Source organism: Ustilaginoidea virens, chromosome 5 (assembly GCF_000687475.1).
Source record: "Ustilaginoidea virens chromosome 5, complete sequence".
NCBI classification, from domain to species: Eukaryota; Fungi; Ascomycota; class Sordariomycetes; order Hypocreales; family Clavicipitaceae; genus Ustilaginoidea; species Ustilaginoidea virens.
The window spans coordinates 4,458,612-4,481,839 of record NC_057320.1 but is presented as its reverse complement, the minus strand read 5'-3'; the positions used below and the strand labels follow the sequence as shown (position 1 = coordinate 4,481,839).

The 23,228-nt window shown below is 58.2% G+C and overlaps 6 protein-coding genes across 6 annotated transcripts; 5 read left to right on the top strand and 1 right to left on the bottom strand.

Annotated features, from left to right (window-relative positions):
• Nucleotides 1-3,098: 3,098 nt before the first annotated feature.
• UV8b_06925 (uncharacterized protein) lies at nt 3,099-6,231 on the top strand (the record flags this gene model as incomplete). The annotated part of the gene is made up of 2 exons (XM_043144422.1): nt 3,099-4,376; nt 4,483-6,231. 2 exons carry the CDS (start codon nt 3,099-3,101, stop codon nt 6,229-6,231), a joined length of 3,027 nt encoding a protein of 1,008 aa, XP_043000357.1.
• A 1,154-nt stretch (nt 6,232-7,385) lies between these two features.
• Nucleotides 7,386-9,742, top strand: UV8b_06924 (uncharacterized protein; the record flags this gene model as incomplete). Its single annotated transcript, XM_043144421.1, has 4 exons — nt 7,386-7,483; nt 7,572-8,126; nt 8,198-8,330; nt 8,447-9,742. 4 exons carry the CDS (start codon nt 7,386-7,388, stop codon nt 9,740-9,742), a joined length of 2,082 nt encoding a protein of 693 aa, XP_043000356.1.
• Nucleotides 9,743-11,483: 1,741 nt separating this feature from the next.
• On the top strand, nt 11,484-12,017 carry UV8b_06923 (uncharacterized protein; the record flags this gene model as incomplete). Its single annotated transcript, XM_043144420.1, has 1 exon — nt 11,484-12,017. One exon carries the CDS (start codon nt 11,484-11,486, stop codon nt 12,015-12,017), a length of 534 nt encoding a protein of 177 aa, XP_043000355.1.
• Nucleotides 12,018-14,369: 2,352 nt separating this feature from the next.
• On the top strand, nt 14,370-14,873 carry UV8b_06922 (uncharacterized protein; the record flags this gene model as incomplete). Its single annotated transcript, XM_043144419.1, has 1 exon — nt 14,370-14,873. The coding sequence occupies one exon, from the start codon at nt 14,370-14,372 to the stop codon at nt 14,871-14,873; it is 504 nt and encodes a 167-aa protein (XP_043000354.1).
• Nucleotides 14,874-17,215: 2,342 nt separating this feature from the next.
• UV8b_06921 (uncharacterized protein) lies at nt 17,216-18,485 on the top strand (the record flags this gene model as incomplete). Its single annotated transcript, XM_043144418.1, has 2 exons — nt 17,216-17,335; nt 17,562-18,485. 2 exons carry the CDS (start codon nt 17,216-17,218, stop codon nt 18,483-18,485), a joined length of 1,044 nt encoding a protein of 347 aa, XP_043000353.1.
• Nucleotides 18,486-19,294: 809 nt separating this feature from the next.
• On the bottom strand, nt 19,295-22,946 carry UV8b_06920 (uncharacterized protein; the record flags this gene model as incomplete). Its single annotated transcript, XM_043144417.1, has 4 exons — nt 19,295-19,595; nt 19,689-22,572; nt 22,661-22,797; nt 22,861-22,946. 4 exons carry the CDS (start codon nt 22,944-22,946, stop codon nt 19,295-19,297), a joined length of 3,408 nt encoding a protein of 1,135 aa, XP_043000352.1.
• Between the last annotated feature and the right edge of the window lie 282 nt (nt 22,947-23,228).

Genomic DNA, 23,228 nt, shown 5'->3' with positions numbered 1-23,228 from the left:
TTCCCCGGAGGGAGGGAGGGAGGGGGGGGGGGAGGGGGATGAATAAAGCCTTACAAATAACAGCATGGACAAATAAGAGGTCTGCAAGGCAGGGCGAAGTACGGATACGGACAGAACATGTGACGCGTAAGAGTAGAACAAAAGGGGGGAAAAAAGGAAATCAACCTCTTATGACATGTCTCCCTTGCAGACTCTGCTGCTTGGGGGGCGGATTCGCTGACGTCGGACTCCAAGAAGCGTCATGCAGGACCAGCTTGATGCCGCCTCATGCTCTGATTCTGATTCCGTGACAGAGTTTGGTGGCATTACTGCAGTACTAGCGGGTGGCGCCATGCGGAGCAGGCAGGGCTGGGGTGTCCTGATTGGAAAAGAGGAGTTAAAAAAAGAAGCCGGCGAGGCGGACTGGAATGAGGTTTGATGAATATTCATGTCCCATGTGAATGGAGCATCCTTGTTGATGACTCGATGGATGGTGGCTCGTTGGATTGCACAAGGGGGCAGCAACGGAACGAGACGACACGAGACGGCGCGACACGCCACGTTGGCTGTGCCCGTAGGGGGCAGGGGCAGTCCTTTATCAAGGCTGCAGTATCTGGCATCTTGGTCATAATTCATTTTCCCGTCTCTGACCGAGGTTTGATCCTTGCGTGGGCCGTGGTAGCAGGCGGCTAGGTGTGAGATTTTCACGAGGATGCCTGAGCAGTTTGGCGGTGCCTGTGGCACCAGACCTGAATTTCGGGGGCGAGCGTCAGGGGGCAGTGCATAAGCATAGTGTGCGTCGACTGATGCTGCAAGTACAGGCAGGGCATCACGGGCCGGATAAAGAGGGAGGAGAAGAAAAAAAGAAAGGTTGAAAAGAAAAAGAAAAGAAAGCGAAAAAAAAAAGGGAGAAAAAAAGGACAAAAAAGGCAAAGGAAAATCGGAAAAAAGGAAAAAAAATATGGAGGTGGAGAGACAAAACAAAAAAGGAATGGGGATGGCGTGCATGGGTAAGGGCCGTCGACTCGCCGCGAGCTAATCGAGGCATTGACGCGCATGCGCATGGTGCATTTGGCAGGAAAAGCTAATGGTCGGTCGCATTTCCCAGACTCAATCCGTCAGTGGCCGAGCCAAGCGGTCTGCGATTCGGCCGATCAGCCATCAAATTTGACACATCAAACACACGGGGCGGGTGGGGGTGATGCAGATGAAGGTTGAATCTAGCCGATCTGGGTGGCGGGGAGGGATGGGCAGAAGGCCAGTTCCGGAACCTTCAGTTTCTGTGCAACGCCGAAAGCATCTGTCGGACCATGATGATGCGGTGTCGCTGGTCGGTGTGGCATTTTCCGCCAGGGCATCGGTCAAAGGGGATTGATGGGATATATTGAATGAATTGAATGAATTGGATGAATTGGATGAATTGGATGAATTGGATGAATTGGATGAATTGGATGAAAATTGATGAGAAATTGGATGAGGGGGGATTGAGCATTTTGCCCATTGAGCATGCGCATGAAGCCTGGCAGCTGGCACGAGACATAATAAGCAGCTGGCCCGCCAGGTGCATTACGTAATACGGGGTGCATCCCATCGACCAAGGGTCAAGCGAGAAAAAGGGAAAAAAAAAAAAAAACAAAAACAAAAAAACCAAGAGGCCGAGACATGGAGACGCAAGAGAGTAGACGCGCTGCAAGGAGCAGCCCCCCCAGCCGCGGCGGCACTCCATGGGTGGTGGTGGCACAAGATGCAACGATGGCCCGCCAGACGCGTGGCGCGCCAGGCTTTCACCGACGCTTAGCAGGCCGACGGACAACGCAGAGACGCCGAGACACAAGGGGCCCAGCAAGGACCAAGGACGGACATGGACTCGAACGGCATAGATGGGCTGGGGGGGGGGGGGGGGGGGCCTCAGTCTCAGACTCTCCGTGTCGTCGGGGGGCAACCAGCCAAGCACAAGGCCGCCTGCGAAAACGCCGCCAAGTCGTCCATGCAACTTGCATCCCGGCGCACAGCGTTGCGCTGTCCAAAGCCCAGGCAACGGGTCTGTGATTGATCGGCATGGCCCAGGTGCGAGACAAGACGCAAGAAGTCGGGATTCCAGCGCAGGGGGAGGGAGGGAGGGGGGGGCGGCGGCGGCCCGAGGCGGCGGCCCGAAATATTTCAAAGCTGGCACGGCCCCGTCCTCGCCACGTCCCTCACGCTTAAGAACGCCCCTTGGATGCTTTCCCCACGGACGGCCCTTGAATAGCCCCAGGCCCCTCGATGCCCTTTCAGGAGAAACCACCCTCGACTCGGTGCCCTTTATCCGCAGGGAGAGAAGAAGCCATCAGACGGTTTGCCTCTGGACTGGTCTGCCGCCCTCTGCTTCTTCTTCTTGACCCGTGTCTCCAAACTCCCACGACGTCTTGCTCCCTTCTCCAGCTGCCTCTCGTCGTAGGCCACCACCACACTGCCCCCCCCCCCCCTCATCACACAGTCAACACGCTTTGAGCTGGGCAAGCGGAAAGAAAGCGAAAGCGGCCACGCGTCCGATGCGTGTCACGGCGTAGCCGCAAAACCCTCCGCACCACCTCCGGCATACGCCTTCCTCCAGCTCTGTCTGCTGCGCCCGTCGAGCTGTCAAAAGGGAAAGAAAAACAAAAGAAAACGAGCCACGTTGAAAGCCTGCCTTGCGCTGATCAGGTTGGCCCTCTTGCACGAGGCTGCGCCGGCGTTGGGGAGGGAAGCGACAAACCATTTTCTTGGTTGCTTGGTTGCTTGCCGCCCCGCAGAGCCCAAGGTTTTGACGCAACGCAGGAACAAACCTTGAGCGGTTTTGACTTTGGGCCTCCCCGGTCGGAAATTCGCCGATTGGGTCTGGGTTGAGTCGTTTCCGTCGAAGCAGGCCCTGCCCGCGGTGAGCAGGGGTTGCTATATAGATTGGCGAGCCCCGGACGAACGACTGGCAGTGTCGACAACGTCACGCCCGTCAAGCCCGTCAAGCCCGGGGGTGAACAAGTCGGGCAAAGGCGCCAACTCTGCCGAGATAGCACTGCTGGCCGACAAGCCCTCTACGCGCGACGCAATCACAATCACAAGCACGGCGCGGACGTCATCGTCTCTTCCAAAAAAAAAAAAACATGACACACATGGCACCCGACGCACGGGCCACCGAGGCGGGTCCACCTCCGCCTCCACCGCGCAGCTTCTCCCGGTATCGAACGCTGCGCGGAAAGAGCGTCTCGTCGCCCTCGTCGTCCCGCGACAACAAAAGCGACAAAAACAACAAAGACATCAAAACAAGCACCAAGACCTTGGATGACGCTGGCGCCGGCTCCGGCTGCGGCGAAACCCAGTCCTCGTCGGCAGGCGCGCCGGACCAGGTCAGCTCGGACTCGCGGTCCCGTTCCAAGAGCCTGTCCAGCTTCCGCCTCTCGCTCAAGGCCCAGCAGCAGGCATTGTCGGTGCCAGCCTTGCCCACCAGGGTGCTGAGCCCTAAACCCGTCAGCATCGCCGCTCAGTCCAGCCTCAGATTCCTGGAGAGCTGGCGATTGCTTGCAGGCAGCAGCAAGCCAGCCAATGGGGGCGCGGCCACTGGCAGGGATGGCGGCAGCAGCGCCGCAGCGGGTCCGACCCACCAACGAGACGGGCCCCACAGCAGCCAAGAGCCAATCCAAGAGCCAATCCGAGAGCCAGACCAAGAGCCAGGCCAAATCCCCGTCCAAGTCCCCGTCCAAGTCCCCGTCCAAGACCAACAAGACCGCGACCACGACAGGGACCAGCACAAGGACCAGGATCAGGACCAGGACCAGGTTCAGACCTCTCTGACGCTGCAACAAACACCTGCAAACGAAAATCACCCGCAGGCGGAAGAGACCAAGGGCAAGCTTGATGTCAACGCTGACACAAAGGGCTGCGACGACAAGCCGCTGCTGGCGAAGCCTCCTCCACCAGCCGCAAAGCGTCATCCTCCTCCTCCTCAGCAGCAGCAACAACAACAACAACGCAACGTAGACTGTGACGGCCACGTCGACAAGGTGGCAGATGAGGTTGCTCGCCTCGAGGCCGAGACGGATCGCATTCTCGCCGAACAAAAGAAGCTCGATCTTGCACGGCTCCAGGCCCAGCTTGTCACCCTTACTCCCTCGCCAAAGCCTAGGCGCCAAATCTTGGACAAGCTGTCCTTCTTCTCCAGAAACAGGCGGTCCTCCGTGCTGAGCATTCAGCCCGGCACCCCAAGCACCGTCGTCTCTGCTGTTCTCTCGCCCACCTTTAGCCAGTACAGCCGCGAGAGCAGCCTCGAGGACCCCCCCTCACCACCACTTTCCACTGGCAAGATGAAATTTATCGAACAAGGTGGTAAAGGCATAGTACCCCAGACGGACGCGCCATTGTCGGCCATCAATGGCGGAGAGAGGGTGAGTTTCTTTTTTTCTTTTTCTTTTTTTTTCCGCCGCAAATATCCCCCCAACCACTCACGATCCTGGCTGCTGCTGGGGCACTAACTTGTTATCCTTGTACCAGCGCGTCATTGTGCGATGCTTGTCATCAACCATCAACCTTCCCGTAACGGCAGATACCACACCCATGGACATTCTCAAGGCTACGGCTGAGACGACCAGGCATCAACTCACTCCCGCTAGCAGCGTCATCATCGAGTGTTATCTGCTTCTCGGCTTGGAGCGTCGGCTCCGACGCTACGAACGTGTCCGTGACGTGATGAATTCCTGGGACAAGGATCAGCAAAACTCGCTCCTGGTCATGTCGCGCGATGGCTCGCAGACTGATGAGGATCTGGACATAGAGTCTGTCCCTCGCACCGATGAACCTCCCTCAGGGTTTTCCCTCCAAATGTATCACTCGGCAAAACCTGGCAAATGGAACAAGCGTTGGGTAACACTTCTCGACAACGGGCAGATGTACGCTGCCAAGTCGGCCAAAAACAAGCCGTCCGACAAGGAAAGCATTGTTCTCTGCCACCTCACAGACTTTGACGTCTACACACCCAAGGAGAGCGAGATGCGTCGCCATCTGAAGCCGCCCAAGCAGTTCTGCTACGCAATCAAAAGTCAGCAAAAGACGGTCGTGTTCCACAACGGCGAAAACTTTGTCCACTTCTTTTCCATAGAGGACGCGCAAGAAGCTGAGCACTTCTGCAAAAAGGTGCACGGCTGGCGCAGCTGGTACTTGGCGAGCCGGTTGGTGGATCTGGAGAAGAGGAGCAAACCTCCTCAACTGGTTCTCGATGCCAAGGGTGGTGGCACGTCCGGCCCCAAGAGGACCGTCAACAGAAGCTCCGCCAGCGCCCCGTCTTCTACCGTCGCGGGAGAAGAAGAATCAGAAGAAGCACAAGAAGGAGCCGACGAGCCTCTGATGAACGTTGATGATTTCCGCATAAGCAAGATCGTCCTCGACGATGCCACCATTCAGAAATCCCTGTCCAGGGCCAAGACCTCGGCCCGCCGGCCCAACGCGTCGAAGAAGGTTTCCTCTGGTGCCGTCCCCGAGATTCCCAACACTGTGGACGAGGAAGAGCCCGAGTTCTCTGCGGGAGGGCTGCTGGGAGATGAATACAAGAAGCGCAAGCAAGCCGAGGTAGCCTCGTCGACCAAGACATCCAGCAGCAGCAGCGACGGCCCCTTCACCGAAACCCCGTCGCTCCTGAATGGCGGCATCTGCAGTTCTTCGTCGAGTTCGTCCGACGCGAAAAAGCAGCCGGATAACAAGCCCGAGTCTCCGTCTTGGTTTCCCTCTGCGGCGGAGCACTCGGCCCGTGTTCGGGACCAGCAGGTGGTTCACGTGCAGCAGCAGCAGCAGCAGCGGCAGCGCAGGCCAATGTCCAGCGGCGGAGTCGTCCGTCGCGAGAGGCACCCTGCACCTCTTCTCAGCTTCGCAGCTGATTTCCCGGAGCCCCCGCGGTTCCACAAGGGACCGAACCCCGGCATCAAGCATGCTCCCGGCCAACCTTTGATCAACTTTGCCAGCGGAGGCACGTTGAGGGAGCCTCGGGATTGCGCTCCGAAACGAAACGTGTCCCGCCGGGGCATGCCTGCTGGCAACGACCTTGCTCCTCCACCGCCACCGCCACCTTGCCCGCAGCGTTTGCGAAGCAAATCCTCTGCCTCGCATCCGCAAAGGCGATATAACGGCAATGAAGGCCATCAGAAGAACGGACCGCTTTTGCATATGCGGCGCTCGCAGCACGGCGAGCCACCCTCCCACCCACATCCCCGCGGTCCTCCGTTGGAGCCTCTTGTGAACAGGGCTCGATGAGCATCTGGCACGGGGGATATACGACTTGAGACTGGGACGGAAAGGGCGACATGCTCTTTCAAGGCGCGTACTGGTAGGGGTGTTTTGCCTGGCGTTATGGAAGGTGGTGTTTAGATGCTCGACCTGCCCCCGTTTCCAACAAAAGGTCTTTGACGGCCAATTACTCGTCGAGACACATATTGGGGGATCGCCTCTTGGTTAGTGAAGGATGCTGCTGCTGCTGCTGCTGCTGCTTCTTTTTTTTTTTTTTTTTTTTTTGTGCTACCAACGCGGATCGTTTATTCGCAAGCCTGGAACTGTTTGATAATTGCGTTACTGCAAGATTACGCACCGCGAGATATGGAGCTGGGGTGGCAAGAATCGGGGCATTCTATTTACTTAAACGGGGATTTTCTGGACTATTATATTAATAGCTTGATGGAACCCAAAAATTGTGGCTAGTGTAGTGTTTTTGAATGCTGACATTACTTCGAAACCCCTTGTTTCCCTGGGCTTTTCTGGCTTTTCTGCAGCAAATATACATACCCACATGGCATTTCCCTTCTCGACTAGTGATTGTGAGGCTAATGCCTAAATGTCGGTCAAGTCTGGTGGATAAAGACATAGATTCGTCATATTGGCGCCATCCAAGCACTACACACGCCAGTGCCTAGTCACTCACAAGCTGATCATGGTAGGCCTGCGGGTGATGATGTCGAAAGCGGCTTGCCATTGAGGCAGTTGACATGGTGCACTTGCTCCAGACTTTTCCATAAGTCGTGGCCAGAAGAGAAGGTATGGGCCGTAAGGACGAATGAAGGCAAACAAAATATCTCAGTGTTGAGAGCTGGCATACAGTTAGTGCTACAGTGCGGATACTGTGCGCTTCCCCCCTTCTGTCCGCCAGCCAACCTTGCTGGAACTGAACCGCTGAGCGAATCCGTAAATTCATGACATAACCACCACGCGGTCTCTTGACGCGCCACTCCAGATGCCGTCGTTTAATCGACGGGTGCCTAGCTTCGACGAGACGTGACGAGAGGATTCCAGCGTTCCCGTAACTGCACAGACGCCATCGCAACAGCAGGCAGGTCTGGCAATCTTCCGAACCTCATGCGGCGACGCCTCGAAAGCCTCCAGTTTGACAGGAACAGGAACCCAATCTCCCGCTCGGCATGGCGCTGAGTGCGCAAGAGGTTTCGCATCTGCGAGCTGCCCTCCAAGATGCCGTAGTCAAGTGTTCCGAGAGGTGCCTGTACCAGTCGGCGAAATGGTTTGTCCTGCCCTGCCTGCAACAAGCGTGCTCTTGGCCGTCCGGTGGTGGCTAACACCCATGACCCCTGGTTGATGTCCCTTCGCAGGGCGGCCGAACTCCTGAACGCACTGCCTGAACCGGCCGACGGCCAGGACGAAGCTGACGGCGCTCAGCGCGCCAGCCCCGTATTCACTGCGAACCCGGACCCCGAGGAGGCTGGCCTTGAGGCAAAGGAGCTGAGCAAGTACCTCCTGGCCAAGTCCCTCTTCGACTGCAAAGAGTTCGACCGATGTGCCGCAGTCTTCCTGCCCGACTCGCTCCTGTCGTCCGTGCTGGCCTCGCACTCGGAAGCGACCGCGTCTGCGGCGTCGCAAAGATCAAAGGGGAAAGCCAAGGCCGCCACGGAGACCAGATTGTCCGGCGATGCCGCACCGCTGCCCAAGCTCAGCCAGAAGAGCCTGTTCCTTGCGCTGTACGCCAAGTTTCTGTCTGGGGAGAAGCGCAGGAACGAGGAGTCTGAGATGGTCATGGGTCCTCAGGATCTGGGAACGGTGGCCAACAAGCAGCTGCTTGTGGTGGGCAGATTTCTGTCTGCTTGGTTCAGGGAGAGGACGACGTCGGACGACGAGGTATTGGGGAGCCAGGGATGGTTGGAATACTTGTAAGGACTTGCTCAGAAAATGGGAGAGTTGATTGACGCTACTGACTTCCAGGGCCCCCCGGCCCCCGCAGGTATGGAATGGTTTTGGCCAAGGAAAAAAACGATGCGCAAGCGATGGAATACTTTGTCAGGAGCGTTCACAAATACCCCATGAACTGGGGCTGCTGGCTGGAAATGACGGGTTTGATATCGAGGGTGGAAGAGGTAAGCTCAAGGGCGAGCGAGCGACGAACCAAAGAAATCGTCTGCTCGCGCAACAAGCCTCTGTCTGTCAAGCAAGCACACCTGGACTAACATTTGCGACTGCTTCCTCTTGCTAGCTCAACCAGATAGCCCGTCACTGCCCTCAAAACATCGTGTCCTTCATGTTTCACCTTTACACGTCGCTCGAGCTCTACCAGCAAACGCCAAGTCTCGCCAATTCTCTGGAGCAGCTGCTGTCAATCTTCCCGACGTCATCCTTCCTGCTGACGTGCCATGCCTTGTTGGCGTATCACGCCAAAGACCTCATGGCGGCGGAGCAACACTTTAGCCGGCTGCTCGCGCTGCATCCTCACCGGCTGGATGCTCTGGACCACTACTCCAACATCCTTTACGTGCTGAACATGCGGCCCAAGCTGGCTTTTGTGGCGCATCTGTGCTCGAGCGTCGACAAGTTCCGCCCAGAGTCGTGCGTCGTGATTGGCAACTACTACTCGCTGCTTTCCATGCACGAGAAAGCAGTCCAGTACTTTAGACGAGCCCTGACTCTGGACCGGTCGTGCTTGTCGGCGTGGACGCTCATGGGACACGAGTACGTGGAGCTGAAAAACACCCATGCGGCGATCGAGTCGTACCGCAGAGCAGTCGACGTGAACCGGCGAGACTACCGCGCGTGGTACGGGCTCGGCCAGACGTACGAGATGCTCGAGATGCACACGTACTCGCTGTGGTACTACAAGAAGGCGGCAGGGCTCCGGCCGTGGGACGGCAAGATGTGGATGGCGGTGGGGTCGTGCCTGCAAAAGATGGGCCGCGAGCGCGACGGCATCAAGGCCTTCAAGCGGGCGCTACTCGCAGACGCGTACTACGAGGTCGGCAGCAGCTTCGGCAGCGGCGGCGATGCTGCAGCCGGTGCCGGAGCCGGTGCCGGTGCTCGCGGGCCCACGGGCCACATGGACCCGGAAGTGCTGCTGCAAATAGCAGCCATGTACGACCAGCTCGGGGAGGAAGAAGAGGCCAAGGCATACATGGAGCTGTGCGTTGCCCAGGAGGATGGTGGTGCGGCGGCGGCTGCTGCTGCTGCTGCTGCTGCTGCCGCGACATTGGCGGACACCAACCTTGGGGACTCGGTCATGATACACAACGACTCGTCCACCGGCTCAGACGACTATGCCGAGGGGGACGACAGAGCACCCGGGAGTAGTGGCGGCGAGGGCACCGGGGTGACGGCGGCGACGAGCAAAGCGCGCATGTGGCTCGCCAAGTTTGCCATGCGCACGGCCGACTACGCGAGCGCAAGCCGGCTGGCCATGGAGCTGTGCCAGGACGGCGTCGAGGTGGAAGAGGCCAAGGCGCTGGTGCGGGAGATTCGGTCGCGGACGGAAGCCGCGGGGACGCATGGCTCGGACGGCTAGCAGCGGGATCTGGGCGATGACGAGGCAGACGACGATGCGAACATGGACGTGAGCACGAGCGAGGCGGGGAGTTGACGGGCAGGCTTGGTGTTTTTGTCGGGGTCGTGAGTGGTGGTCGTGAGCGGCGGCCGTGGCTGGGCCTCCGTCACATGGCAAGGGTGGACCAGCTGCGGGATGGGTGCCATCTAAACAGCAGGTTCTATCACCAAGCTTTTGATCACTAGGTTCTTCAAGGCTTGGCACGCCCCGTTGCGCTGGCGAGTCCGCGTCTGCATTAGCTGCGAGATCTGGAATGCCGTCTAGATAGCAGCAGCTTCTCATCACCAGAGGTTCCTGAAGGCCAGGTGCCCCGTGATGATTACACTGGCAAGGTCTCGACTGCCCATCAGCTACCGCACACGGAACATGATCCGGCTGCCATCTCTGGGCGCCCCTGCTACATCAAGCAAGCTGGAGCCGCCACGCCCTCCCACGTTAAGCGGGCTTGACCACCAACCGCCATCGGCAGCGTCACGTCACGCCAGCAACTCCAACCAGACAAACCCCCAGCGTCTTCGACTCGCCCGTCCGCAGCAGACCCGATACGAGGAACCGACACCCCCAGCCGCCGGAAGCGAGCACCGCGCCGCAAAGGGAAGCCGCAGGCATCGACGACGCATAGGTGTGCATGCCGCGCACGCGGCGCCATCCCCCATCTCGACGGACCGGCAGCCCAGCGTCCCCGGGGGGAAGGGGGGGGGGGGATTTGTCTAGGCCCGACGACGCAGGTCTCGCGTCATCACCGACGGCGCGTCGCCCTCGACCCAGGACATGTGACGAGGCCTTGTTTTGAACCTTTTTTTGAAGATGGGCGTCGGCCGCGCCAGCTCCGGGGCAGAAACCTAAAAATAAGTGGCCCTGCTAGCCCGCCACACGAAAAATCTATCGCATCAACAACACGCGGGCTCCACGGCCGCGGGGAAGACTGAAAGACAAAAGAAAAGACTTCGCGGCTGCCGGCGTGTGATGGCTTCTGCCCGTGCTGCTCGGGACGGAATGCCCCCTGGTGTCTCTGGGTCCAACGCCGGCAGCCTCTTTTTTTTTTTTGCTTTTTTTTTTTTTCTATATTTCCCCGTCGGGGGACTTTGCTCGATCCGGGGGCGGCAGGGCGGCCGGGAAGGAAGGGTGTGCAGGCTGCGCGGGCTGCGCGGGCTGCGCGGGGATAGGGGGATGCCACGATGTTGGGCGAGCGCGGCTGACAGCGGCCGAGGTCGAGGTCGTTGTTCGGGTGCGGTGCGACGACGGGCACAGCGATAGAGGCAAGGGGGGTCCCGCCGAGTGTCCCGAGAACGGGCTGCTTCGCGTCGTCTTGCCCAGGTGCGTGCGTCTGCGGAGGGAGGAAGAAAGGGACAAAGGGGAACAAAGATGAAAAGAACTTTGAGAGGATTGAAGACTTTTCGGCCCGGCTTAGTAGTGCAGGTGCAGAATGCAGCCAGCTGGTTCCGTGGGGGGTGCCGCCCCGTGGCGCGTCGCTGATTGGTGCGGCGTCGCCATGGTTGTTGCATTGGTGGTACGGACGGAGTGCTGCGGACTCGGGAGTATATACATAGGTACTGTAGGTATGTATGTATGCTCAGGTCAACTTTTCCCGTGACCATGAGTGACCAACAGATTAGATTGACTCTGGGAAAGAAAGTTGAGGACAGCAGCGTGTTTTGCCAGAGTGAACACGGGCCAGCAAGTCTGTGCAAAGCGCCAAACAATGGAAACCACCCGAGCCGAGCCTTGGACAAAGAAAGTTGATGACATGGAGTCGAACGGACGGACTCGTCCAAGCTCGCCAGGCCGCCAGACCGCCAGACCGCCAGACCGCCAGACCGCCAGGCCGCCTGGCTGTCAAGCCTGCCAAGCCCGCCAAGCCCGCCAAGCCAGAGCACCTGCCTGCACCAGACGGCATAAAGCTCGCAATACCGAATCGAGGCTGCGATGCATACCACGTACCATTTTTGCCATGTCCTGTACCACGTACCACGCACCACGCACCACGCACCACGTACCACGTAGCGCTGCCCTTCCATCGGGCTTAATCCTCCGGCACTGCCACCAGAGACGGGCATCATCCGCTGGTTCTCGCCCGGGTTCCTGGCCCTGGTTGGATCAAAAGAGCCTGCAGGCTGCGGCACTGTTTGCGCGACGCCCGCCCCGCCCCGCCGTCGCAGGTGCCAGGCACCAGGCACCAGGTACCGGTACCTGGGGCCGCCCACCATCCGATCCGCCTGGGCGGGAATCGATCTGACGCACCCCCACCCCCCCCCCACACCCACAGCCTGGCACCACCTTGGAGCGGTGCCGGCCGGGTCGCGGGTGGACACATGGATCATACATATGTCAGGTACCAGGCACTGGAGGGCCAGCCCAGCCAATGGCAGCCTCCACACGGCGTTGGTCTGCGCCGGCACGCCCCAAGGAAGAAGACAAGAAGACAAAGAAGAAGAAAGAGAAAGAGGAAGAAGAAAAAGGGGTGCGAAAAAGTGGTGATCTGGAACTTGGAAGGGACCGACCCGACTTCTGCGATGATGCTGGCCTTTTGAAGCTGCGGTCAAAGCCCCCTTCACTTGACGTGGTCTTTTTTTTTTTTTTTTTTTTTTTTTTTTTTTTTTCCCCGCCGCGTGTTTGTTCTCACATCTTCCTTTGCGCATCGCATGGTCACGGTTGTTGGGCTGCAAAGCAAAGCCCACGCTCAAGCTGTCATCCATCCATCCACCTGGCAGAGTCTCCTCGTCGCCGAGTTAGTTCACATGCATGTGTACAGCTAGCTAGCTGCCTAGCACCGCAAGCGGAAGCTACAAGGACGTCGGAAACCTAAAACCAAACCAAACCAAACCACACCAAACCCCAACCACAGGTACGCGACGCCGCCCTGCCATTGCGGCCCTGGTCTGTTCACCGTGCCTCACTCACCCCAACCAGCCCAGCGCCGCCGTCCCTTGCCGGGCTGCCGCCACGCGCAATCGGCAGTGGTCCATGGATCATGGACTGCCGCTTTTCGCGCCGAAAAGCCCCTGGGGCCGTGGGCCGTCGATGGCTTTTTTTTTTCTTATAGCCTGCATCGCGTGTCTGCGTCGAAACGCCGGCGAAAAAAAAAAGCCCCAATGTCGAAACATTTTTTTTTTTCTTTTTCGCAGGCGGCATGGAAGAAGGCGAGGACAATCCCGTCACGAGGGCTTGCTCATGCGACCTCAGCGTTTGTCTCATCCCCATCGGTACATTAGGTACTTGAGCTGGTGCCACGAGGGCGTGTGTTGAGCGATGATTCAATGACAGGAACCGGCCAGACGTTGTGGGCACCTGAGTTGGCAAGTACAATGTACCAGGCTGGCTTTGACGTCTCCCGCGCGGGTGGCAGCTATATGGCACGCACGGCTATTGACTACTTTCGTCCGAGTGCGGAGTACTCCGCATGATTCTCCAGGACGCCCTACATGGCCAAGGACGCCAAATCTCGTTCGTTGTCGTAACGATTTCCTCGAAAGAAATTGGCCCTTTTTTTTTTTCTGGCTTTTTTTTTTGGCTTTTTTTTTTTTTTTTCTGGCTTTTTTCCCCCGTAAAATTAAACGCTGGGCTCTTTGAATATGAATAGCATCAGGAGCTACCCTCTCACGGTCAAGTCAGACTCTTCGGCGCCGCGTCATGTCCTGGTGCTCGGTACTTGTCCTCCGCCGCCCCCCCCTCACCCCCGCTGCGCGTGCTTGGAGGGGCGTGGCTTTTGCACCCCACAACCCTCCCTATTCCCGAATTTCCCATGGCCCACGCCCCTGGGTCTGACGGACACCACTGCAGCAGCACGCCCAACTGGACAAACCAGCTGGACAGAGTGGTGTCGTACTGTAGCGCTGGTCCAATGTATGCGTAATCGCGGGTTTGCTGCCCAGAGAGAGGCCTGCTTGAACAGGAAAAGCCAGGCTTGGGAAACGAGGCTCAAGCCACCGCAAGGTCGGATGGGTGTGTGCATCATTCGGTGGGGACCCAGGAGCTCTTCAATGCCAGCTGCCAGCTGCCAGCAGCTAAAGCATCTTGGCTTCCTTGTTTCGCCTCCCCCCCCTCCCCTCCCCTCTCTCCCCATGATGCAAGGTTCTCCAACTTTCCCTCTGCTCGCCACGGAGCTTGAAGCGAGCCAGGTCAAGGTTCAAACCGCGGCTTGACATGACATATGCATGCCATCAGCCATTGCAGAGAGTCTATAAATCCCCGCCCCCGGCGCGCACCTTGTGCCGCGGCTCCCCCTCGCCTCCCCCAACCCAAACTACTATCATTCAATATCAGATATCTGCTGTGTGTGGTGTTTGTCCTTTGGACTTGCCTCCATTCTTGACGCTCATCTTGGATAGCCTCTACATTCCTTGGCAAACGACCCAAAGCCACTTGAAACCGTTCACCTTGTACAGCGGCTCGGCTCCGTTCCTTTTTACCATTATTTTATTCTTGGAGAAACCTCCTCGTTGACAAAACCATCTCTGAGGCTAGCTCTCGAGACTCCCAACACCTTGGCCAAAAGAAAAAAAATCCAACACGCAGAATTCCACCACAGAATTCCACCACGGAATCACACCACAGAATTACGCCAGAAAAGACGCCCATCGGTCAAAACATGCGCTTTGCAACTTCAGCCCTGGCCCTTGTCGCCTCTGCCGCCGCCGCCAGCGCCGCCTCCATCTCCTTCTGGACCCTGGATAAGCTCACCCGCACCATCCACTTCACCCCCAACGCCGGCTTGCCCAACATCAAGAGCGTCACCGTCAACAACAAGCGGAGAACCAAGGTCGTCTTCCCCCCGGACTGGGTCGGCAACTTCTACGCCGTCCAGGAAGGCCACGACAACATCCCCGGCATGCTGGGAGAAGTCGCCTTTAGCAGCCGTGACCACAAGACGTACTTTGACGTGTCCGGCATCGTCAATGCCGACGACGTCAACAATGTCAAGCAGATATGGCCGGCCAGCGGCGCCCCCCCGATGTCTGGATGCGAGGTCTTTCCCTGCAGCAATGCGTACTGGTTGCCTGACGACGTCCAGACAAAAGTCACGAGCGAGCTCGACCTGATAGCCACGCTGGGCACCGGCTCTACGGGCATGAACTTTGTTGAGAGCGACTAAGACGAGCCTGCGACTGGGCTGCGACTGGGCAAGGCTAGTCATGGCTGCGTCTCTTCTTTTTCTTCCTATTCATTTGCTTCTTCTTGAATCTCTCCTTCTTGCTCCTCTTCTTCTTCTTTTCCCCCTCCGAGTGCAGGACTGTCGGAGTTTTTTCTTTCTCTTCTTTTCTCATCTCCCCAATAGTCTTGACGACTCGGGATTATCACTATCTTCAGCTCCTGGTTTGGCGTTTCTTGAAGAACATGCGCGCTGAGCGCCCAAACCAACGAGCATCATGATGAAACGATTATGGACACTAGATACCACTCAGGGTCAACAGGCAACTCTCCAGGAAAAGCAGACAATAGGATACCCCTCCGTAAGTTCTTGTGAGAGTCAAGACGGGAGTACCTTTATGGGTTTGCCGGAACAGGGCAATATAGAGCTCCTGAGGTGGGACAAGGTTTGTTCTTTGGGAGCAGGCGAGGGTGAAGTTGGATACCTTTACGGAGTACTGGGGTGGTGTCGGATGGGTGACGCCTTTTTTCTTTTTCTTTTCTTCTTTTCTATTCTTCTGTTCTTCTTTTCTTCTCCCTTCGTTACACAACGGGCTTGATTTTTCGTCAGGCTTGTTCACCCTTGTAAGCGTTTGGCTTTTGGTCAGGTCACGACACTTGAAGGACTCGGGATTTCGTCTCCCTCTGTCCCCTCGATTTTTTTGTCTCTTTTCTTCTCTTCTCTTCTCTTCTCTCTCTCTCTCTCTCTCTCTTTCTTTATTCTTTTTTTTATTTGCTTTTATTTTATTTTCTTACTCTCTTTAAGACAACTTTTACCCTCTCTGCTGAACAATACCCCCCTTCACCATCTTACATACAGCGAGACATGTACGGAGTATACCCCCGGGATTACAATGGTATAGAATGGTGATGAATAGCCTCCGTTCTCCCCCCCCAACCAGGGCCTTGCTGCTGAGCCCGCCGTGACGACGCGTGTTGGTAGGCAAACCCATGGCTACTGCCTTTGTGAGCATGCGCATAAGACCCGGTGGCGTCTGAGCAGGCGTCTCAGCAGGCGTCTCAGCAGGCGTCTCAGCAGGCGCCGCTGTAGAACCGCCGAGGAAGCACGCGCGAATACCCGACGCCCGACGCACCCTAGGCCGCACACCCCGACCCCGGAGCCATCGACCCTCGAAACACGGCGCAACCAGCCCCAGAGACCCAGCCCCTGGTGCACAAGTCAGCCGCCGGAGAGCGGGCACAAGGCTCATTGGACGGCAGAAGCAGAAAAAAAGTTCCGACGAGGTTTTCCTGGCGGCATCATCCCGCGGGCGCAACCGCCGGCGTGCGTGCCAGCCGGCCATTGGCGAGGGAAGCAGGGACGCGGGACGCACAGCATAACGGGCCGCCGCCGGGCCGGGCTTTTCTTTCCTGTCGCGTAACCAACTCCGTACGGGCAGGGCAGGGCAGGGCAGGGCAGGGCAGGGCAGGGCAGGGCAGGGCAGGGCAGGGCAGGGCAGGGCAGGGGCAGTACAGAGGGCTATTACTGTATCTTGCTGGTGAGAAAGATGGGCCCCGGCCTGGGTGGCTGACGCTGGTTGGAAGGCGCCAGATCAGCACTGCATAAAAGCTGGCATAATAAAACCGGGGGCGCCAGCCCTCTGCGGCCCCGGTTTTCGTGCCCCGCCATGCGCCGTCCGAACCACGACGTGCATAACAAGCGTTGAATATAGTATGTGATTGATGCTAGTTATGTATGCGGCAGCGGGAGGATTCCGAGGCAGCATAACGCTGCACCTGAAACGACGGCAGCTGACGCATAGCAGGCATAATGAATGGGCAGCTGCCTGGCCCAGCCGCACTCCGCACTCCGCACTCCGCACTCCTTACTCCGTGCCTGAACAGACAGACACAACCGAGCGACGAGCACACACCAGGCAACACACACACACACACACACACACGCACACACCCCGGGGAAAGCAAAACAGTTCATTCCCCCCCTTCTGCGCCGGAAATCCTGCCCATTCACAATCGGAGAGTTAGTTGCAGGTGTGGGTGGGCGCGCGCCCTTTCGGGCTTAGCCCGGCGTGCCTGACGAGAAGTGATTTTGCCCCATTGGCCGGCCCCTCCTTACTCGGCATGCTCGTGGCGGTGCAACCCCCCCCCCCCCCCCCCCACCCCCACTCTCTCCCCTTTTTTCTATATTTGCCCGAAATCGATTGAAGCCGTTCGAGGGCCTCGGCGTTGCGGGCGGCCGAATTCTTTTCCTCCTCCCCCCCCCCCCCCAGCTCGTCAGCGGCAGAAGCAGCAGCAGAAGCAGCAGCAGAAGCAGCAGCAGCAGCGGCAGCACAAGGACGATTCGCAATGGCGCGGAAAACAACCCTCCAGGAGTTCGAGTCGGTGTATCCCAAGCTGGAGGAGGCTATCCTGGAGCATGCCCGGTCGTACGAGCTGCCCGAGGCCGAGATGGCCTGGCTGAAAGAAGTGAGTCGCTTGTGGTCTTCCTTTGTCGTGCTTTTCCTGGGGTTCCCCTGCGCGGGCGAGATTGATGGCTCGCTCGCTCGTCGGCCACACAGCTGGTCGTGATGAGATGAGTCCAACGAGGGGGCAAAAAAAAAAAAAAAAAAAACAAAAGTGGAAAGATGAAAAGACAAGAGAATGGAAACGAAACGAAAGGAAACGAAAAAAAAACTGACGACACCACCTCCAGAACCTCGAAATCAACCCCCTGGGCGGCAAGTGCAACCGCGGCATGTCGGTCCCCGACTCCGTCTCCCTGCTGCTCGGCGCCCCCCTCAGCGACGAGCAGTACTTCCAGGCCGCCGCGCTGGGCTGGATGACGGAGCTCCTGCAGGCCTTCTTCCTCGTCTCGGACGACATGATGGACGGCAGCATCACGCGCCGCGGCAAGCCGTGCTGGTACCGCCGCGACGGCGTCGGCATGATCGCCATCAACGACGCCTTCCTGCTCGAGTCGAGCATCTACGTCCTCCTGCGCCGCTTCTTCCGCCGCCACCCGGCCTACGTCGACCTGCTCGAGCTCTTCCACGAGACCACCCTGCAGACCGAGCTGGGCCAGCTGTGCGACCTGCTCACCGCCCCCGAGGACCGCGTCAACCTCGACGCCTTCTCCCCCGCAAAGTACCGCTTCATCGTCGTCCACAAGACGGCCTACTACTCCTTCTACCTGCCCGTCGCCCTCGCCCTGCACCAGCTCGACCTCGCCACCCCGCGCAACCTGGCCCAGGCGCGCGCCATCCTCGTCCCCCTCGGCGAGTACTTCCAGGTCCAGGACGACTACCTCGACAACTTTGGCCTGCCCGAGCACATTGGCAAGGTGGGCACCGACATCCGCGACAACAAGTGCTCGTGGCTGGTCAACCAGGCCCTCGAGGCGGCCACGCCCGCCCAGCGCCGCGTGCTCGAGGACAACTACGGCCGCAAGAGCGACGCCTGCGAGGCCGCCGTCAAGAAGCTCTACGACGACATGGGGCTGAAGCAGCGCTACGAGGCGTTTGAGGAGGAGCGCGCGGCCGAGATTCGCGCCCTGATTGACCAGGTCGACGAGTCCGAGGGGCTGAAAAAGGCCGTCTTTGACGTCTTTCTCGCCAAGATTTACAAGCGGACCAAATAGGTTGAGCCGGCGTTGGATGTCGACGGCCGCCTCGTCCTGGGGGTTTCGAGATGCGGCGAGGGCCACGTGGGTGCGTGCGTGTGTGTGTGTGTGTGTGGGTGTGTTTTCCTGTCGTACATTCAAAGTCAAAGTGTGGTTAAACAATTCCCCGTCTGACTCTAGGTAGTCACACAAGGGGCACCAAGGCATCAAGGCATCAAGGCATCAATCACTTGGGCAGCGCAGCAATGACCTGACACCGACCTGACGCGCATTCAACGCACACAACGTCTGCAATTGCAGCTCTTGCTCCCATCCCCCCCCCTCCACCTCCCCCATATCTAGTCCGTAGGCTCGAAAGGCACCTTTTCGGTTCACCAGTCTCCGTGTGCTCCGTACGTCTGTCCAAAGCCACCCCCGTGTCGACTGCCCGCATGCCCTTTCACCACGTCTGTTTTACCCATCCCCCATACCCCTGTCCCGCCCGCGATAAAACACATCGTCGCCCACCCGCTCTGGCTTCACGACGTGCGTCGGGCCCGCATCGCACCCGAGTGGCCGCGGTCCAGCCATCCCACCGCTCTGGTGTCATCGACGCTGCGCCAGCTTCCCCCCCCCCTCCCGTTGGTCATTTTGTGGTGAGTCAGGATGCGTTTTTCTGTCCCGGGCCGCATCTCTCGCGGCCCCGTTGTTCCCGCACCCAGATGCCGGCACTGCCAAACGCATTCGTGGGGCGTGCCCTCGGCCTTTTCCCTTGTCAAGAGTCGAGAGACGCGTCTGTCCAGCGTGACATGGCGCTCGTCGCAGCCAGCCAGGACGTCTTCATCACGTTACTGGCCCTCTTTCGAGGCCTTGCTGCCTTGCGTCTCTACTGCTGCCGCTGACGCTGCTGGAGCACCTCCGGCGCCCATCTCCTGTGCTGCTGCTGCTGCTGCTGCTGCTGCTTCCTCTTTTCCCTCCTTCACAGAGGCGCCGGCCGCCTCGTCATCTCGGACCGCCGCAACGTCCTCTGCACTCGGAGACGCCTTCACCGCTTTCGACTTGACAATAGCAGTCAGGTAGTCTCCCGCATCCCCGAACCCTTCAATCTTGCATAAACGAGACGCCAAAAACTCCACGTCTCGTAGCATACTATCCCCATGTGTACGCCCGTGTATTAGCCCAAGAGTCTCTCGTTTTCCTCGTCCTTTGCCCAGACCTGACGGGGAGTAGCAGAGAACTTACCATTGTTGACCAGCCTCGGTCTTGGGGGCCGCCTCTCTTAGCGGAACCCCCAGCTGTTCCTTGTAGCTAGCAAAGACGGGCGTCATAATCGCATGTATAGACGTCTCCGGAAGATGTTTCGTGAGCACACGGTGCAGCGTGCATGTTTCCTTGACAAGAATCTCCATGCAAGGGTGAGCGGCTCCGCCGTCGGCGCTATCCCAGTCAATGGCCCTCAAGCTCTTGGCGTGGACGGCAGCACGCCCGCTCATAATGTCGACCAGCTTTTGGTGGATGCTGCTCTGGTGTTCCTGCAGCAGCCGGCGCACCTTGTCAAACTCCCCCATGAGGCCCGACACGGCAGCTCCTGAACCCGCCCGGCTTCGCGCAAACTCCCGCACGTGAGGGACCAACGTGGCCACAAAGGACAGTGCTTGCGACGCCAGGGCAAGGTGCTTGGTCGTGATGTTCTTCAGGCCCGCGGAGCGAGTAGCGCCCGCGCCGAGGATCAACTGCGTGCATCGCGAATTGAACACTTGCAGGTATGCAAGCAGCGACGAGGCGACATCCGTCGTCATGGATGGGATGCCCGCCATGAGGTGCATGAAGTTGCCTATGCCGTCCAGGCAGAGCCTCGCAGAGTTGGGCAGGATAAACTTTTCCGATTCAATCACGGCGGATCGTATCTTGTCCTTGCTCGTCCCGTTTGTCCCGTTCGCCTCGGCGGTTTCGGCCGTCGTCGTCACGGTCAGCTTTTCTGCCTCGTGGCGGGGGATCCATATCTTGCTGTTTCCAGTCCACACGGAGTCGTCGTCGTTGGTGCTCGACCCCAGAATCAATCCCAGCAGACGCGAGTCGCTGTCTGTAAAGTCCTTTGCGTTCCATTGATCAGCCTCCATCCCCTGAGCCAGCTTTTGCATTTCCGCGTCGCGATATCTCTGCACAAAATCTTTGATGTGACCGTTGACCACCGTCTTGAGCGATGTGCCGCTGCGACCCGAGATGGCCTCGCACTCATTGGCAAAGTACAAGTTTAGGGTGAAGTAGCGGAGGAAGAAGACCAAGGGCAGGTTGGTGGCTTGCTCGGTCCGGATTCTGAGAATCTTGACAATCTTTTCGTTGGCAACATCGACCGCCTGCGTCAAGAGGTTATTCATCTCCAAGCTCTTGTGGAGCTCTTGCTGTAGCTCCATGTCGACGTCGTTCATGGGATTGGCGGCGTGACGATCGGGGAGAGGGCTGGCAACCGGTGACCTGGCAGAAGGCGATCTTGCTCCGTCGGGCTGCTGCGCCGGGTTGGACAGAGAGCTTGCCACATCCAGCAAGACCTTGACCTGGGTCGTCAACCGCCTCAGCGTCTCTGCAACCCCAACATATACCTTGACAAGGAGCTCTTCCGCGTCTTCGGGGTCCAAGGCGCGAAGGTTCCTCGCCAAGTTGGCAGATTTCTCTTGGCTGGATAAATGTCGGCTGCCGCTTGTTGTAGACACCGACAACATGGACTCGTTGTCCTCGTCGTTTGAGCTCGGGAGCGGACGTCGAACCAGGTTGCGAACCTCACGGAGGACAGTATCTCGATACGCCAGAGCCGCCGTCACGACGCATCTAGCACGATGCAGCCCCCTCATGTTGGGCAGGATCTGAGACTTGAGTTCCTCCGTTGAGGCCAGATACGTGGGGAACATAGATGGCGAGCGAGAATGGTTACCCCCTCTTTGTCTCGACACAGCGTTGCTCCACCGCAGGAGCACGTCCGAGGCAGAAACGGAACTCGCGTGCCGACGCAGGTCGGCGAGCAGCAGGCTGATGAACTGTGACTCGTATGCCTTTCCAGCCCTGAAGCGTAGAGTGCTCAGGTCCTGATTGATTCCTTGCAGCGCCGAGGCTCCTCTCAAATCGCGAAGCGCCATGGCGCCAAGCGCTGGGATTTTATCTGCTTCCTCACGCTCCCCAGCAATGAGCTTTTCCAACGTATCGATGCTCGATAACGCTTGGTCAACGTCGCCGGCATCGACCATAGACTCGCATTTGGCGACGCCGTCCACCACAAGGCGCAGCTGCGCCACAGCATCATGCAGCTGACGTAGGTTCTCCCGCCGACGGCGCTTTTGAGCAATGAGCAATCCGTTGGTCGCCACCTCTTCGTCCAAGGCTCGAAGCTCCTGTCGCAGCGTTGTTATTTTATCCACAGATTCGGCAGCTTCAGAGTGAAGTTCCTTTAAAGAGCCGAGTGCGGTGAAGAAAGTTGTGGAAGCAGCAGATATCGAGTTGATTAGGTGGACCTCGATAGTGTCCATGTACCAAGAGAGCTTCTCTTGCAGGATGGCATTCGTGGCCAACGCCTTTCTCGGAGCTGGTGCGGTTGTGGAATCCGTACCTGACGACGGGGGGCGAATTACTTCTGAACGCTCACTGACGACATCGAATGTCCGGGGGTTTTCGAGATGAAAGTCGTCGTCAAAGTATACTGTCGGAATGGTCGATAGAGGGGCTGGACCCTGGAGAGCTCTTCTTGCGAAACCGGAGCTCAGTCTGCGAGAAGGGCTCGGCGCCTCGATGGACGCAAGCGAAGCAATAGAGGCGGTCGACGCTCTACGGTGAGATTTGCCTGTGGGCCGCAGAAGCGTGTCCGAACCAGCATCTAATGACGCATGAGCCTTACTGCCGCGGCGGATACCGACAGCCTCGTCCTCGCTGTCTTTGACTCGTCGCAGCTGTTCGTACAGGGTGCCAACTTGCGCAAGATAGGGACTGAACTCGGCGGCATCGATTATAGGAATGTTTGTCAGCGAGACGGGAGGAATGTCTCTTGCAGTCGGAGGTTTATGCGAGCTCGACGACGGCGCTGATGTATGAGGTTGAAGGCCTGTTCGTACGATGGGCGGCTGCAATAGCGTTGATATGGCTGCGCAAACGCTTTAGTCAGGTCAAAGTATGATGATGATGATGATGATGATGATGATGCTGCTGCTGCTGCCAGACGACATGCTCACCATTTCGCCCAGTTTCATAGACTGAATTCACAGCAACTCCAGCCGAGGTGTCCAGGGTCCCAGCTATCGAGTGTACGGAGCTTGCCGTTGAGCTTCGTCTTGATGCCGCGGGGAAATACCCCTGGCCAGGTCGGATGCTTCCAACAGAGGTTAGTCCGTTCTGAGTCTCACTTACGGGAAAAGTCTCAATGGTAACTAACCTGTGCAGTGGCAGCTCAGGCCGAGTCCCAGGTGAGAGCGGCGAAAGGCTGTCAACAGACTTTCCTGCGGTCTGAGATGTGAACATGATGCGCGCAGCAGGCACGGGTCTACCACAGATGGGGGAACAATTTCCTGTCTTATCGCAGGGAAGGGACTGGAGGTTGGCAGAGCCGGCAAGTAGTCTGGACTTGCTTGTTAGGGGGAGGACTCCGGGGGTATCATCGCTGGCATGTGGCGGAAGCTTGAAAGGAAGCGGCGGGCGGGAGCAAGCGGTGTCGCCTGTTAACGGAGGAGGAAATTCAAAAAAACAGATTGTTGAGCCCGAGTGCGGGTTCGGACATTGTGTGTATCGGCTTCGCAGACGTCA